Below are 14,856 nucleotides of genomic sequence, written 5' to 3' on the forward strand. Positions count from 1 at the left end.
CGTAGAGATCCATACGAAGCGTATATAAAGGTCCGAAAATGACCTTTTTGCCCTTATATTTAGCCCCGTATAGCCCTAACAGAAGGGCAAAATCGTAATTTAACATATTTATATTTTCAAACTTCAATTTGGGGGGAAAATTGTCCGCCTTTGACATACGATGCGTATTGATCAATACGCTGCCTTGTTTTGTCTCATTTTACCTTTTTACCCTTGTTCTGAGGCTAAAGGAAGCCAAAAGAGGGGCTTTATTGTCATTTGGTTAACATACGATGCGTAGGGATCCCTACGCACCTTATAAGACCTTTTTATTTTTTTTTTGTTTTTTTCTTGGTTTGTATTTAGAGAAACTAAAAATAATCCAAAAATTATGTTTATAAAAATTTGAATTATAAATTATAAATTATAAATTATAAATTATAAATTATAAATTATAAATTATAAATTATAAATTATAAATGAATTAAAAATGATATTATTTGAATTATAAAAATTAAAAATGATAAAAACTTTATAAATTAAAAAATTTCTACAATTTACAAAAATACAAGTTTCCGCTTAATCTTCGATAACATTTAAACTCGGTTCTCTGTCTTTGTCTCGGTCTGATTTAGGATGCATTAACTCGTAGTAGTGCTCTAACCGCGGTGTATACATTTCTTCCCACCGTTTCGCAGCTATTGATCGATGTGCCGACCACAGCGGGTTCACTAAAGGCATGGGGTAGTCTCCTTCCAACTTAGCATGTATGAAGTGTCCCCCGTGAACATGTATAAGCGTTATCGCTTGAGGTCGTGGATCTAGTGGGGCATCCGTTAATGGGAAGATGGTAGAGCTCCATTCAATGCTTAGCACGTGGAGGACAATATTATACCTTTGCGCTATGAGAAGCCCTACCTGGGGCATTTCCATCCAGTGACTTTCATCGCACCCTTTCACTGAATGCCATTCGATGCTCTTACGTATTCGTTTAAAGTCTCCTTCGTTATATGTTTCGAATACATGCTTCCAACGCGGTTTGTTATGGTCAATCTCCAGTAGTAAATCTCTTCGAATATTGGGCCATGCGTGTTCCGTAAAACCTAACCCGACAGCCACAGACCTGTACCCACAATGACCGTCTGGGGTCACATCTTGTATACGCGATATGTAAGAGCGAAACTCTGATGGAATTTGATTCTTAAACCTCTTAATGCATAACAAGTGCTCGTCCCCCTTTATTAATGGAAAAACCTTATCATCCCTCGTCTCCTTCTTTTTAGAACTTGTTGAACTGTTTGGTTGCATTTTAGGTTTTTCAGACTTCACAAACGAACCAGTTCCACGAGAGCCCTCTGACGGTACGTATGAGCTGTGTCGGGGTAAATCGTACCTATGCTTGGGGGAAGCGGTAATTACGTTGCTGTCCTCGCCATAGGAGCTGTATCTCGCAGCTTGGTCTAACCTCGCAGCTTCATCTAGCCTTTCTTGTACTTTCTTTGATGTAGGCCGACCGCGAGTGTTTTGCTGGACGATCGGTGGTTTCTTGGTTGACGATTTCGGGGTGAAAACCGCTTTTATCTTTGAAAGGATACTCTTTTGCTGAACGGGGGACTGCGCCTCTAAATGTTGCCGCACATTATTGAGCTCTGCTACAATATCGACCTCCTCGTCTACCAGTTTACAAGGGAGCAAGTCAAGCTTACGCCAGAATACATCTATCTCGTCGAGTTGTATTATACGCCCTACACAGTTAAGTTAATACGGTGTGAGAAACAGCTAAATCGTACAAAATAACAAAAGGTTTGTGGTTTTAATATTTTTTACCTGTACGTGTGTAGTTTTCCAGCCTACAAGCACACGGCAATCCTTTGCTAAGCCACATATGGCAACCACATGATGTGTTAAGTTTCCGCAACACATCCATCTTCCTCAGTAGCTCTTTTTCCAGCAAATCAAGTGCTTCATGGGAAACCTTTCCACGTAGGTTGTCCAACATTCGGTGTCTGTGGTGGTTCATCGTTTTTTCGATGCTCTCAGTGAAACTTTTTTGTATTTCATCGTACTGAGTTTCAACTATATCAATGATGCATCTTGCTATTCGCTCCAATGAACTCCCGCGCGTAATGTATCTTTTTAAATTTGCGTGCTGGCTCTCAACTCTGTTGGTGGTGCGCTGACCAAAGTTGCGACACTTATCGGTCCACGCATAAACGAACATTTCTTTATAGTCTTTGAGCCAGTTTTTGTAGACGTAATCATAGACACCTGTAAAAATAAAATAATGAAATGTAAAAGCGTGTGTGAAATATAATAGATTGGGTGAGTCGTTTGTTGAAGGAACACTTACTTTCTCGGTTGGCAACCACGAGTCGGTTATACATTTTCTCCAAGTTGTACTTGTACATGGGCTCTGATGAAGATTCGCACAATGTCCGCCAGTACGACATAAATTTCCCCCAATCTTCTTTATCGAACCCTGACTTGCACTTTCTAGCTATATTTTGTTGGATGTGAAAGTGGCATAGAAGCCTTTTTGCGTTCGGGAATACTTTAGAACACGCGTTTATTAGGGCAAGCTCCCTATCCGTGACTATCACACGCGGCATCATACATTCATGCAATATTGACTTGATCCGCTCAAGCACCCACACGTAGTTACCCCTTCGTTCTTTACAAATAACGGCATGTGCGATACAAAAAGACTTCCCAGTCGACGTCATACCCACAACCTGGACAAATGGCATGTTGTAGAGGTTTGTTTTGTAGGTCGCGTCGATCAACATCACGTGCGGGAATGCACGCCACATAGTGATTGAATAAGGATGAACAAAGAAAATCTCTGTTACGACATCTGTTTTGGGATCTTGTCGGGTGTCGTAAATGAATCGGCGGTCATGCAGCAGGCTTTCCAGTGCCTGAATAGGATTCTTTCCGTCCATTATTGTCGCTCTAATTTTTTGTACCGCATTTTGCACGTCTTTCTGAACGTGCAGGCTGTCGGGGAACTGCTTTCTTAGGGTTTGAAATATGATACGTGGCTCCATGTTTTGAGCAGTTAGCTGCTCCACTAGCTTGTATTCGGCTTTAGTAAATCTTCGCACAAAAGCGTGGCCCAACAGACTCGTCGTAGGTTCGTGGTTATGGTTCGCACAGTCCACTTTTAACTCCCACGTGTCGTTCGTCACGTCCCGGATGGCGAGTAATGAAAATGGGCAGCCGATTTTTTTGCTACCAGCTTTCCTAACTGTTGCTTTACTACGGTGTTCACCACTACGGTCGCACACAAGCCATACCATCCCAGTAGTACCGCCAATATTTTTTGATCGGCGGGTAACAATTACGTAACCATTATCCTTTCCCGTTTCTTGTACCCAATTCTTCAAATCAGTACATGAAACGCTAAAAAAAGTTACGTTAATAATAATATAATCGAAACTTCAGGGACCATTTGTGTCAAAAAGACATTAATAATAATAATAACAATAATAATAATAATAATAATAATAATAATAATAATAATAATAATAATAATAATAATAATAATAATAATAATAATAATAATAATAATAATAATATAATATAATCGAAACTCATACTTCAGGTACTAATATGGTTATTATTGAAACTATTTTAACAGAATGATTTAACAAGGTTAACTTTCATATAAAGATTTCATCTTTAAACACTAACTCAGTTAGCATACTTAACTGAACAGTATAGGGACCATTTGTGTCAATTTTTGAAACTTCAGGGACTATTTTTGTCAATTTTTGAAACTTCAGGGACCATTTTTGTCAATTTTCGAAAGTTCAGGGACCATTTTTGTCAATTTTCAAAAGTTCAGGGACCATTTTTGCAATTTTCGAAAGTTCAGGGACCATTTTTGTCAATTTTTGAAAGTTTAGGGACCATTTTTGTCAATTTTCGAAACTTTAGGGACCATTTTTGTCAATTTTCAAAACTTTAGGGACTGTTTTGTCAATTTTTTGAAACTTCAGGGACTATTTTCGTAAAATTTGAAACTTCAGGGACTTTTTATTGTTTTTGGCACTTAACTGGACTAACTGAGTTCTCTAACTCAGTTAGTGGTCCCTTGTATTAAATGCTAACCTAGTTAGGATATAACTATGATTTAACTAACTAAGTTAGGTTTAAACTAACCATTTTGTTAATTAGACTAACTAGATTATTATTATAAAAAGAATACAATTTTTAATAATAATAATAATTATAATTATAATATTTTTAACAACAACAATAATAATAATAATAATAATAATAATAATAATAATAATAATAATAATAATAATAATAATTACAATTATAATTATAATTAAAGTATTTTAACAATAATAACAATAATAATAATTATTATAATTATATTATTTTTAACAATAATAATAATAATAATAATAATAATAATAATAATAATAACAATTATAATTATAATAATAATAACAATAATTATTTTAATGTGATACCTCATTTACTTGAAATGGATTGCCCGGGGTAGATGGTTCATAAAGTGATGTGTTACGGGACTCATAACCATATCCACCATGTTCTTCGTATCCACCGTATCCAAGTTCATCCCTAGATCTATCGTATACACTGTAACCACCTTCACCCCCGTATCCACTGTAACCACCGTCACCCCCATATCTATCGTATCCACCGTAGCCCCCATATCCACTGTAACCACCTTCACCCCCGTATCCACCATCACCACCGTATCCACTGTAACTTCCGTATCCACCTTCATCCCCGTATACCCCATAACCCGGATACGATTGCTGCGACGGGTAATATGGTTCATCAACAGGTGCATTCTCAACACCGTATCCACTTTGTTGCACGTACGGAGATTCATACCCGTATCCGTAATCTGGACACACTTGATGCGCCGGGTAATTTGGTTCATCAACAGGTGGAGTGGGAGTCTTGTTCAAGTCTGGCAACTGTGTTTCTTGATTAACAGGGACTCCAGACACAACCTCCTCCTCCTCATTGGCAGCATTTGATCCCCATGTGTCGTTAGAATAACGATTACCGAAATAATTATCCTTCCAAAATGATGACATTTTAACAAGGTTGAACCAAAAACTAACAATTTACTGAAGAAGAAGATGAAAAGGAAAGCAAAGTATATGTCGGGTGATGGGTAACAGATATGAATGGAGGGATAAATAGACTTTCATCTGGCATGTCAATACGCAGCGTATTGATCCCTACTCACCGTATTACTTTATTCACGTGCCCTGGACAACATCGTATCAGGTCAAATCAGTCTATCAATACGGTGCGTATTGATCAATACGCACCCTATGTAAGACTGATTTGACATGGTACTAGGTTTGACTGTCTGGTCGTGCACCTACCACTTATATACGCTGCGTATTGACCAATACGCAGCGTATTCAGGTAACCCTATACGCTGCGTATTGACCAATACGCAGCGTATGCAAACCCTAATTGTGCAGATAGCCTGACTTGGTGTGCAGATAGTGAGAGCCTAGTTAAATACAACAGTGATTGATTTTAAGTTAGTGATTTATGTGTTGGTGTAGGGTGTGATAAAGCTGATGGGCTTTTAAGTGATTGGTGGGGGGTATTCTGGGACCATTATACTTCAAAGACACATGCTGGATCTAATGCTGGTCAGGATATATCACGGAATCCTCTGCGCAGGTGATCATTAATGGTAATCTGAGTTGATCTCTGCGCTTGTGTGCTTGTAGATTAATGTATATTGTATGTATTTGTGCATATGTTATGTAGGCTCAAGCTGATTTTCAGGGCCTGTCTCAAGCCCAGGCCCAGACTGAGATTCTGGCTCATGTATGGACTTTAGCCAACAATCGGATGTTAGGTTTTGATACTTATGCTGGGACATTGGGACCAATATGGTACAACAATACTATGCTAAGAATGTGAACATGCTGAGTGAGCCTATGCGGACTTCTACATGGAATGATGATCAGTTTGCCGGAAAAGGATGTTATGTACCAATCGGTTGATAGATAATCCGTTGAGTGGATCAAACTCAAAAGAAATTAGCAAGAAGCAAGAGTAGCAATTTAGAGAGAATATTAGACTTTCATAATTTTCATTCATATCTTTTCATAGCAAACCAATAATACATATATAGGAAAAGCAAAGGAAATATCAATGCCTAAAATAATGCAGGTAATGGAAACGTGAGAGATAAAAGCAAACATTAAGGGAAACATGTAGAAGTGGAAAACTCCACTCCTATTATTATGCATGAAACATGGGTAGGCACATATCATTCCACCCCACTTAAACAATCCTTGTCCTCAAGGATTAAGTCGGATCATTAGCGGTGCACCACGGTGGCCGCCACTCGGTTCTCCCAGCAGCATTCGGAGCAGTTTTAGTGAAGCCCCACGGTGGGCGCCAGTCAAGGTTTGGGGTTGCTTTCGCTGCAGACGGTGTGGGTGATGATGCCCGTTTCACAGCTAGTGTCGGTACAACATAAGGAGCTTGTCTTGGTGTTGGTGTAGGGACTGTTGGTTGCGGTTGGGTAGCGGTTTGTGGTGGTGTGGTGGGAACGGGTGACACGGCTGGTGGTGTTGCGGCAGAAGCGGGTGACAGGATAAGTGGTGCAGTGGCGGAAGCTTGTTTCGGTGGTAGTGAGGCAAATGGTGGTGTCGCGGCGGAAGCGGTGTGGCTGTAGGTTGCCCATCTTTGGGACTCCATTTTTAGAAGATTGATCATCTCTAAAAGAGTCGACTCAATCCGACTAAATGTAGCCTTCACTTCAAGAGCGTCCATTGATAGGGATCAAGACCGCTCTGATACCAATTGTTATGTACCAATCGGTTGATAGATAATCCGTTGAGTGGATCAAACTCAAAAGAAATTAGCAAGAAGCAAGAGTAGCAATTTAGAGAGAATATTAGACTTTCATAATTTTCATTCATATCTTTTCATAGCAAACCAATAATACATATATAGGAAAAGCAAAGGAAATATCAATGCCTAAAATAATGCAGGTAATGGAAACGTGAGAGATAAAAGCAAACATTAAGGGAAACATGTAGAAGTGGAAAACTCCACTCCTATTATTATGCATGAAACATGGGTAGGCACATATCAAAGGAGCTCCCTGAAGGTCTAATCACTCTTGAAGATAATCCTTTCTTCTATCTCAATATGGTGTAATTGGTTCTTGTCATTACAACTAGAAACAAGTGTAGACGGTGTTTGTTTTTACCGCGAATACAATTGGCAAACTTAATTTTTCACCTCCTTGAAGGGACTACAAGTCCAAGAAATTCCTGAGTCATTTGGTACTATGATATTACTAGGAAAATGGGAGATGAAGCATGCTTTACTTTATCTAGTGAAATGCCTAGTCATTTGGTATTTTGATACTCTCCCTAATTTGTAACACCTCTTTTTAGCTCTTGTTTCCTTATTTCTATTTTATTGGATCTTCTTTATTATTGTAACCAGAATTCCATATTGGCTTACTTGTAATAGGTTTGGTCATGAGAACGCTTATAGTAATCATTTATAACATGTTGATTTTTCACAGCGCTAGTACAAGAATCCGGTACTATTTGACTGCACATGGCAATGTTAAACTTTAAAATTCTGAAATTTCATTCAATTCAACTATACCTCTTATATCATTTGTAAATGAATGATGCTTTTACTGTAAACTTTTTTGAGATATTGTTGATTTATTATCTGATTTCGCTTGTACTTTATTAATGGATTGTTGATTCTGGAATATAGACCGTATTCCTATTCCTATTCCTGTACACAATGGTGTGTATGAGCTGAATCCGAAACCCGACATTTTCAACGCATACGAACTGTATGATCCTATGAGCAAAGCTGATACGGTCCGTATTATCCTAAAACTAATAATATGTGGTGACCTCACTATGCGGATCGTAGGGTCTGCTGACCAAAAGTATTATTGTCTGTATTGCAGTGAAATTTAGATTATGTGACAATGTCATAATTAATACAGATCATATGTCCAGATGATCAAACTTGATAGAGTCTATATTATGCTTTTGGCATAAACCAATCTTGCTAGGATAAGCATTTTAAACATGTTTTAAACCCGCAAAAAGATTTAAATTAAATTGTAAATCTGAGACATAAAACACAAGGTTAAGAGGATCAAGGAAACTAAGGAAACACCACACTTGTTTTACTCAATGCCGTTTACAAAAAATAATTAATAAAAAGTGATTTGCCAAAACTTTGGAAAATAAGCCGACACAAAATGGTAGTAGGTATGGACCTAAACAACATCGAGAAGTTTCTTTTTCAAACAATCACAGGTGAAGTGATATTCGAGATCTTTGGTCTGCAACTGCTTTGTGAACGGAAATTACTCGTGTATGAAGAAAACTGTCAATTAGATTTCATCATATGTGCTGTAATACAGATCTTTGATATGCACACAAGTGAACTAACAAATCTAACTCTTTAAGATGACAAATTAGTAATCGGATTTTCATTTCTATAAAATGAGTTAGTAAATTAATCAAACTCATAATTTTAACAATAGGACCGGATTCGGATCTTGAACACAAGGATTGTAGGTCCCGATACGGATTGTTGGACGAACGTGATTTCTTGTTTCGGATGCCGTAGCGAGTGCGGAATCTAAGCTACGACAGAAACCAAGCGAGATAATGTAATACACAATAAGATTCACCCTTAAACGATTCTGTGTATTGATTTCTACCAAGTTTCGGTACAATATTCAAACAATACAAAGCTCCGATCACTCTCACACTCTCAATTTTTTGAATGAATCCTATCCTGTTGTATTTATAGGCGATACATCACGTTACACGCGAAAATAAAATACTACGCATGAAACAAGACGAAGCAGGCACGGAATATTTGCTATATGTTACACGAACTAGACCATGTTCACACATATATTTGGTGTGTCTCATGTATTTGGTGTTGCATGCATGTTTACATATATTTGGTGTGATTTATACAATTCATGCACTCCTGTTTCGTGTGTATTTATAAAGATACAGGCATGTGTTCAATAATCATGACATCATCATCGTGATGTCATGATGATGTCAGTCTCGTTTCGTATCGTATGGTTGTCTTCGTCACTTGTATCTCATATGCCGAGTCGAAGAACTGACGGAGGAGCGCCGTCGACTTCGGTCGCGACTTGAACAGTCTCGAACGTTACTAGTGGCATCCACACTAATTGCATCAACAAACTCTCCCTTGGATGATGCTCATGATGTTCGACTTCACACTGATGGATCTTCAGAACATCTTCACTTGTCACAGACAGTAGGTGCAACAAGTTCCCCCTTGAATGTAGCTTGTGAATCTGTTGATCTTCAAAGCTTCATATCCTCGTGGTGTTGATGAGTGGTCAACTGCAACTTGATTATCTTGATCCACTGATTGCATCCATGTTGTATCGTCAATTCATAGCTTGTGAGGTGGCAACTTTCATGGGAGACCAACTTTCATTCAACAACCAACCGTCAAAATTTTGAAAGTTTCAAAATTGTTCAATTTTAGATCTTTAACTTTCAAAATTTATCAACTTCGACCATTTATGAAGATTCGATTGTTTTCCGGCTTACAAACAGGTTTTAGATGGATATGATTCGAGTTCCAACATCGGCCAATAAAAAATAAGGTAGAACAAAATGGCCGAGTTAGTGAGATACGTGATCTGATAACGATTTGGGTATGGAATATTGCACCTCTCCTCAAATATTCTTTTTTATGTGAGGTGGCATCATCTTTCTATTAAAATCAGAATGCATATAAGTTATCCGCACATATATATATTAATGAACATCCACAAATTTAAGGGGTAAGTGATGAACAAGACTAAAACAAAATATAAAATGGAGGGGGTAGAATAGTAAATGTCACACCTTACCCATACACACGCACAACCATAAAAACCTAGTTTTCAACAATTCGACCTACGTATCTTTTTCAGCCAGTGCCGCCGTACACAACCCTAACTGGTAACGATCATTAACAATGTTAGAGGAAAAGAGGCGACGTGATCTCAGGGTAAACCTTCAATCTTGTTTGCTATTATTATTATGACGAGATTTCCAGTTTTGTATTTTCATAAGCTTTCGGTTTTCTTACTTGTATTTGGTTTAATCATGCAGGGAACTGAAGAACTTACATGTTACTCGATCATAACATGTTGAGAATTCATAGGTTATAACAAGTTTCCTGGACTGCACACGGTAATGTTATTTCTGAAATTTCAGTTCAAGTGCCTTTTAGATCTGTTGAAAATGACTATAGATTTTGTTGATCTTCCATCTGATTTTGCTGCTGCTTAGTTTATTGCAAACAGACCACATTAATTAGAGATCGCTTTGTTTTCACCACCAATTCACAGTAGAATATATCTTAGTTTCTGTCTATGGTTGGTTTCTCATGCTTGAATGGATTGTTGGTTTTCTATGTTTGGATCCATGGATAGCTATGTCGTTAGAGCTTGGTTTTCCTCAGGGATTTTAATTGATTGTTTAATACAATGGTAGTTGAATTTCTAAAGATATGAAGAGAGTTAGATAATCTTTATAAGTAATCTCTATTACTGTATAAAGCATCTCCTTAATCATATTTTTATTGTTTCATCCTGAACTTTTTTATTTTTTTTTATCTTTGGTTTGTATATTGGTATGCTATGGGGATTCTTTCCTCGTATTGATGATGCTAAAGACCCAACCAACTATAATTCAATACTAGAAACACTACTAGAAAAATGATCATTTTTTTCCAACGGAAAAAAATGCGTTAAAAATTTTGGAAAAATTGCAACGCATTGCAACACATTTCCAACAATCACTTATTAGAATATCTCAAACAATGATTAATAAAGCTATCAAAAGTTCCGTTGAAAATCGTCACAATTTGTAACACATCTGCAGATGAATCAGAAAGGATTGATTCATGAGGTTATTTTCGGCCTTTGAGCTGTTAATTTATTATTATTGTGTCATTGAAATTGGAATTCGGAAGTTGTCGATTCATGAGGTTGAGTTGATCAAGGAGGAGTGTGTGGAATTGTTGTATAACTGGTGTTATAGGTAGAATGTTGTTTGGAAGGGTATAGTGTGGGTTTTTGAATCCTAATTAGTAAGTTTCACTGAGGTGGGGCAGAGTATGTAGCATGATTGTCTGATGAACAATGTTTTATGGTGGTGTTTTGTTATCTGGTTTGTTGGCTGTGAAAATTCCCTTTATTTTTTTCATTTTGTATTGTAATTTTGTTTTCATTTTTTCAGTTTCTTCCATCCAAATTCTCAACTATAGTTTGTTCATGCATTGCAGCAAACGAGGGTTGCTGCTTAATGGGAAGACTCTTTTTGATTTTATTCATTTTTCAAAAGAGAATTCACCTAAAATGAGTATAGGAGGGAGAGCTCAGTTTATGTCGACTATCAGCTTGAAGTCGTGTTATATGAAGATAAACTCTTTAAGCACGTTTGGGCTTTCCTTTTCTATTTTTGTTATATTTGAGCTTTCCTTTTTATTTGCTACTGAGATTTCTGTATCCACGATTTGTGCCATAAATCTTTCAGTTAACCTTTCAATAATTGTTTTGATATAGTTTACTACTATTAAAATATTTTTATATTTTGACTTGTTTATATCTTATTTTCTTATTTATAACAGCTTTTATTTTTCTTATATGAATTATATATATATATAATAATTAGATTTTTATTGTATTTGTAAAATAGTATTAATATAATAATTGTTAAGGCCTATTATTAAACTAGCTCTAAACAAGTCTAAAACCCCTAAAACTAGTATTTTTTTACTTTGCGCCTCACTTAAAAAAGCCCTCGCTTTTTTAGCGCCTTGCGCTTAGGCTCCAGGCGAGACATGTGTCTTAAGTGCGCCTTGCGCCTTTGACAACGTAGCTAACACGGGATCAACTTAATGTTTGGTTTTGCAGTTGAGCTGTTCAGATGTGGAGAAATGCCTATCTTTTCGGTTTCCACAAATTCTGAAGCTGTTGTATTGCAACAAGTACGCGTTATTGTTACGGCAGCAGAGCTCGGGGAAAAAGATATATCGCCTTTGGACGTGCATTCATACAACAATACTTCTACTGATAAGCTTCCTGAAGATCAAAGGTAGTTAATGGTTGAAGTTTATGTAATATGTATCTGTTCTCATTGCATTCTCGAAATAAAATTACAGTTTGCTATGCTTTTGTTTTCAGGCCAAGAACAAGAGAGGTCATATTCTTCTACATATACAACAATGATAGGTTGCACAAGACACAAGGTACTTCTTATTTACTGAAGAGTAAGTATGCTTGTACATAAAGCAAAAAAGACCGAATTGCCCTTTACAGCTTGATTGGTTTCAACTTTCAAGCCTTTTAATGAGTCAATCCCTCTATAAAAGAGAGCCATAAAATGAACATTTAGGCCAAGAAAGTTAAGAAATATGGGAGAGGTGAAGCTTTTCTGGACATGGACAGGCCCATATGCTCAGAGGATTGTTTGGGCACTCAAACTGAAAGGCATAGAGTATGAAACAATGTTCGAAGATCTTGCGAACAAGAGTCGTTTACTACTCGAATACAATCCTGTTCACAAGAAAGTCCCGGTTTGGTTGCATGATGGAGCACCCATATGCGAGTCGCTTCTGATTCTCGAGTATGCTGACGATAAATGGAACACAACTGCTCGCTTATTACCCGACGGTCCGCTTGCCAGAGCCACCACACGTTTCTGGGCAAAGTTTTGTGACGACCAGGTAAATCATCAGTGATTGGTCTTTTGTTAATTACCATATGTGTACACAATACGGTTCGGTTTTGATAGTCTGACAGTTAGGTTGCTGTTTGGAACTTGGAGCTCTAATCTATATTAGTTAGTTAATTCTTCATTTTTGGAATGTGCAGATTATAATTATAAATGGAAAATCATCGATTTATCATTTTACAGCTTTAACCAAACTAACGATTTAAAAAAAAAACAGCCAGATTGTCAAAACCATCAAATCGCTAAAACCAACCGACCTGTACCATGAACAAAACTGCAGTTAGCGACTTAGCAACTGATAGTGTTTATCAGGTTGTGTTTGTATCTGCTAAGTTCACTGCATCCTCCTGTGCGGTCATACTTCTGTTTATGCTCTTCAATAATAGTTAATATATGCAGGTTTTTAGACTATGAATGCGTAAAACGGATGCAATTTCTTCTTTTTTAATTACATTCCATTCTTCTTGAAATCAGATAGTTGGAAGAAAGCTTTATCCTCGAGAAAAGGCGTTTAACTTCTGGTAAGTCACGAGCTGTATAAGGCTGTAATCGAGCTCAAGCTCGACTCGTAAAAACTTCGAGCCGTAACTGCAAGAACAAAGAATAAAGAACAAGAGCGTCTTCGTGTTGATAAAGAGCTCGGTAATATCCGCACTCGTTTTTGAAACGAAAAGGTTACTTTCCTCTTTTATATATATGCTATAAGTATTTGAATACTTTTATTTTTGATATATGCATTTTGCACAGTGGTTAGTGTAACTGAAATTGTGAATTAGTTTAGGTTAAATGTTAAGCCAAGTGAATTTTGCAAGTTAGGTTAGGTTTAGGTTGATTGAGGGAAATTTTGCAAGGGGAACGTTTGTAATTGAACTCAATTGACCTAAAAAGGTTGAGTCAACGTAGCTAAGAGATTCAGAATGCTTAATTGTGAATAGAAATAGTGTGTATGTGAGATGAGGATATTTGAAATAAGATTGTTGATCAGTGTGAATAGAAACAGTGTGTATGTGAGATGAGGATATTTGAAATAAGATAGTTGATTAGTGTGACATGAATTGAAATTTGAAAATCAGTTGTGTTTACCTAGCTGAGATGATTTAGTCATGTTTACGGCACACATTTTGGATGCATTAAGATCTTGGAGGTGTAGAACCACTCTTTACATCTCTCACTGGATCTATGCAGTTAATATCACCGGTTTTCTGGTGAGATATTGGATGCGTTGCTGTTGGCACACCCGGACGTGTTTTTGGCATGTTGCGCAGATAGTCCCTTCGTTCTGATTACATCAAGACGTTTGCTCTTGATGAGGCTGATGAAATGGTTTCAATGGGGTTCAAGGATCAGGTATATATGGTCAAATTATTACATTTTAATAGGAATAATCAGTGCGTAAGAAGTGGTTTTTCTTGTTCCAGATCTATGATATCTTCCGGTTGTTGCCATCAAAGGTTCATGTTGACGTGTTCTCCGCAACAAACCAGTTAGGATTCTTGTGAAGCGTGATGAACTCACTTTGGAAGGTATTAAAAAAAGTTCTATTTGAATGTGGAGAAAGAAGACTAGAAGTATGAAACACTCTGTAACCTTTGCGAGACGTTTGTTTTGTGGTTTATCATATGTTTGTCTTTTTAGACATATACGCATGTTAGTTTGTGGTTTAAAAACACTAGAACTTGCGTTATGTATTATTTTCGGGTGAATTTAAAGCAGGTTTTTTTACTCTTTTCTATATAATTTTTTGGTGATTTTTCATGCAATTTTCAGCAAAAAGAAAAAAAAAACAAATTTATACAGTAATTAAATTTTCGAGTTTTTGTTTAAATTTTTTATAAATATTTCGTTACAAATGCGTTGCAAACTCTTTAAGAAATGGCGAAGGAAATGCGTTACAAATAAATTTCCAACGCATATTTCTGTTGCAAACACGTCACAAATCTTATGCAAGAGTAATTAAAGAATTGTAGGAAATGCGTTACAAATTTCCAACACAATATTTTCGTTGCAAATAAGTTGAAATTTGCGTAGTAAATGCATTGCAAAAGGTTTTCCACAGGGCTTTTTCCAACATTAGGTTTTT

The 14,856-nt window shown here is 36.9% G+C and overlaps 4 protein-coding genes across 6 annotated transcripts; 1 reads left to right on the forward strand and 3 right to left on the reverse strand.

Annotated features, from left to right (window-relative positions):
• Nucleotides 1-558: 558 nt before the first annotated feature.
• Nucleotides 559-1,287, reverse strand: LOC110916911. The gene has a single exon (XM_022161561.2). It carries the CDS (start codon nucleotides 1,285-1,287, stop codon nucleotides 559-561), a length of 729 nt encoding a protein of 242 aa, XP_022017253.2.
• A 596-nt stretch (nucleotides 1,288-1,883) lies between these two features.
• Nucleotides 1,884-3,362, reverse strand: LOC118488240 (PKS-NRPS hybrid synthetase CHGG_01239-like). Its single transcript, XM_035985486.1, has 3 exons — nucleotides 2,330-3,362; nucleotides 1,977-2,247; nucleotides 1,884-1,920 (listed from the first exon to the last, which is right to left on the reverse strand). The coding sequence occupies exons 1-3, from the start codon at nucleotides 3,276-3,278 to the stop codon at nucleotides 1,884-1,886; spliced, it is 1,257 nt and encodes a 418-aa protein (XP_035841379.1). The 5' UTR covers nucleotides 3,279-3,362.
• A 2,944-nt stretch (nucleotides 3,363-6,306) lies between these two features.
• On the reverse strand, nucleotides 6,307-6,777 carry LOC110919526 (classical arabinogalactan protein 4-like). The gene has a single exon (XM_022163793.1). The coding sequence runs from the start codon at nucleotides 6,775-6,777 to the stop codon at nucleotides 6,307-6,309; it is 471 nt and encodes a 156-aa protein (XP_022019485.1).
• A 3,062-nt stretch (nucleotides 6,778-9,839) lies between these two features.
• On the forward strand, nucleotides 9,840-14,513 carry LOC110916317 (probable glutathione S-transferase). 3 transcript variants are annotated; one of them, XM_022161060.2, is made up of 9 exons: nucleotides 9,840-10,044; nucleotides 10,149-10,229; nucleotides 11,326-11,474; nucleotides 11,957-12,137; nucleotides 12,227-12,291; nucleotides 12,491-12,768; nucleotides 13,251-13,450; nucleotides 13,962-14,123; nucleotides 14,195-14,513. In XM_022161060.2, the coding sequence occupies exons 3-7, from the start codon at nucleotides 11,399-11,401 to the stop codon at nucleotides 13,299-13,301; spliced, it is 651 nt and encodes a 216-aa protein (XP_022016752.1). In that variant the 5' UTR covers nucleotides 9,840-10,044; nucleotides 10,149-10,229; nucleotides 11,326-11,398; the 3' UTR covers nucleotides 13,302-13,450; nucleotides 13,962-14,123; nucleotides 14,195-14,513. The 3 variants fall into 3 exon arrangements, with proteins under 3 accessions (XP_022016752.1, XP_035841097.1, XP_022016753.1); XM_035985204.1 differs by having other exon boundaries at nucleotides 9,906-10,044; nucleotides 11,280-11,474; XM_022161061.2 differs by lacking the exon at nucleotides 11,326-11,474 and having other exon boundaries at nucleotides 9,906-10,044.
• Nucleotides 14,514-14,856: the final 343 nt, after the last annotated feature.

The sequence above is a fragment of the Helianthus annuus genome, chromosome 16 (genome assembly GCF_002127325.2).
Source record: "Helianthus annuus cultivar XRQ/B chromosome 16, HanXRQr2.0-SUNRISE, whole genome shotgun sequence".
In the NCBI taxonomy this organism is placed as follows: Eukaryota; Viridiplantae; Streptophyta; class Magnoliopsida; order Asterales; family Asteraceae; genus Helianthus; species Helianthus annuus.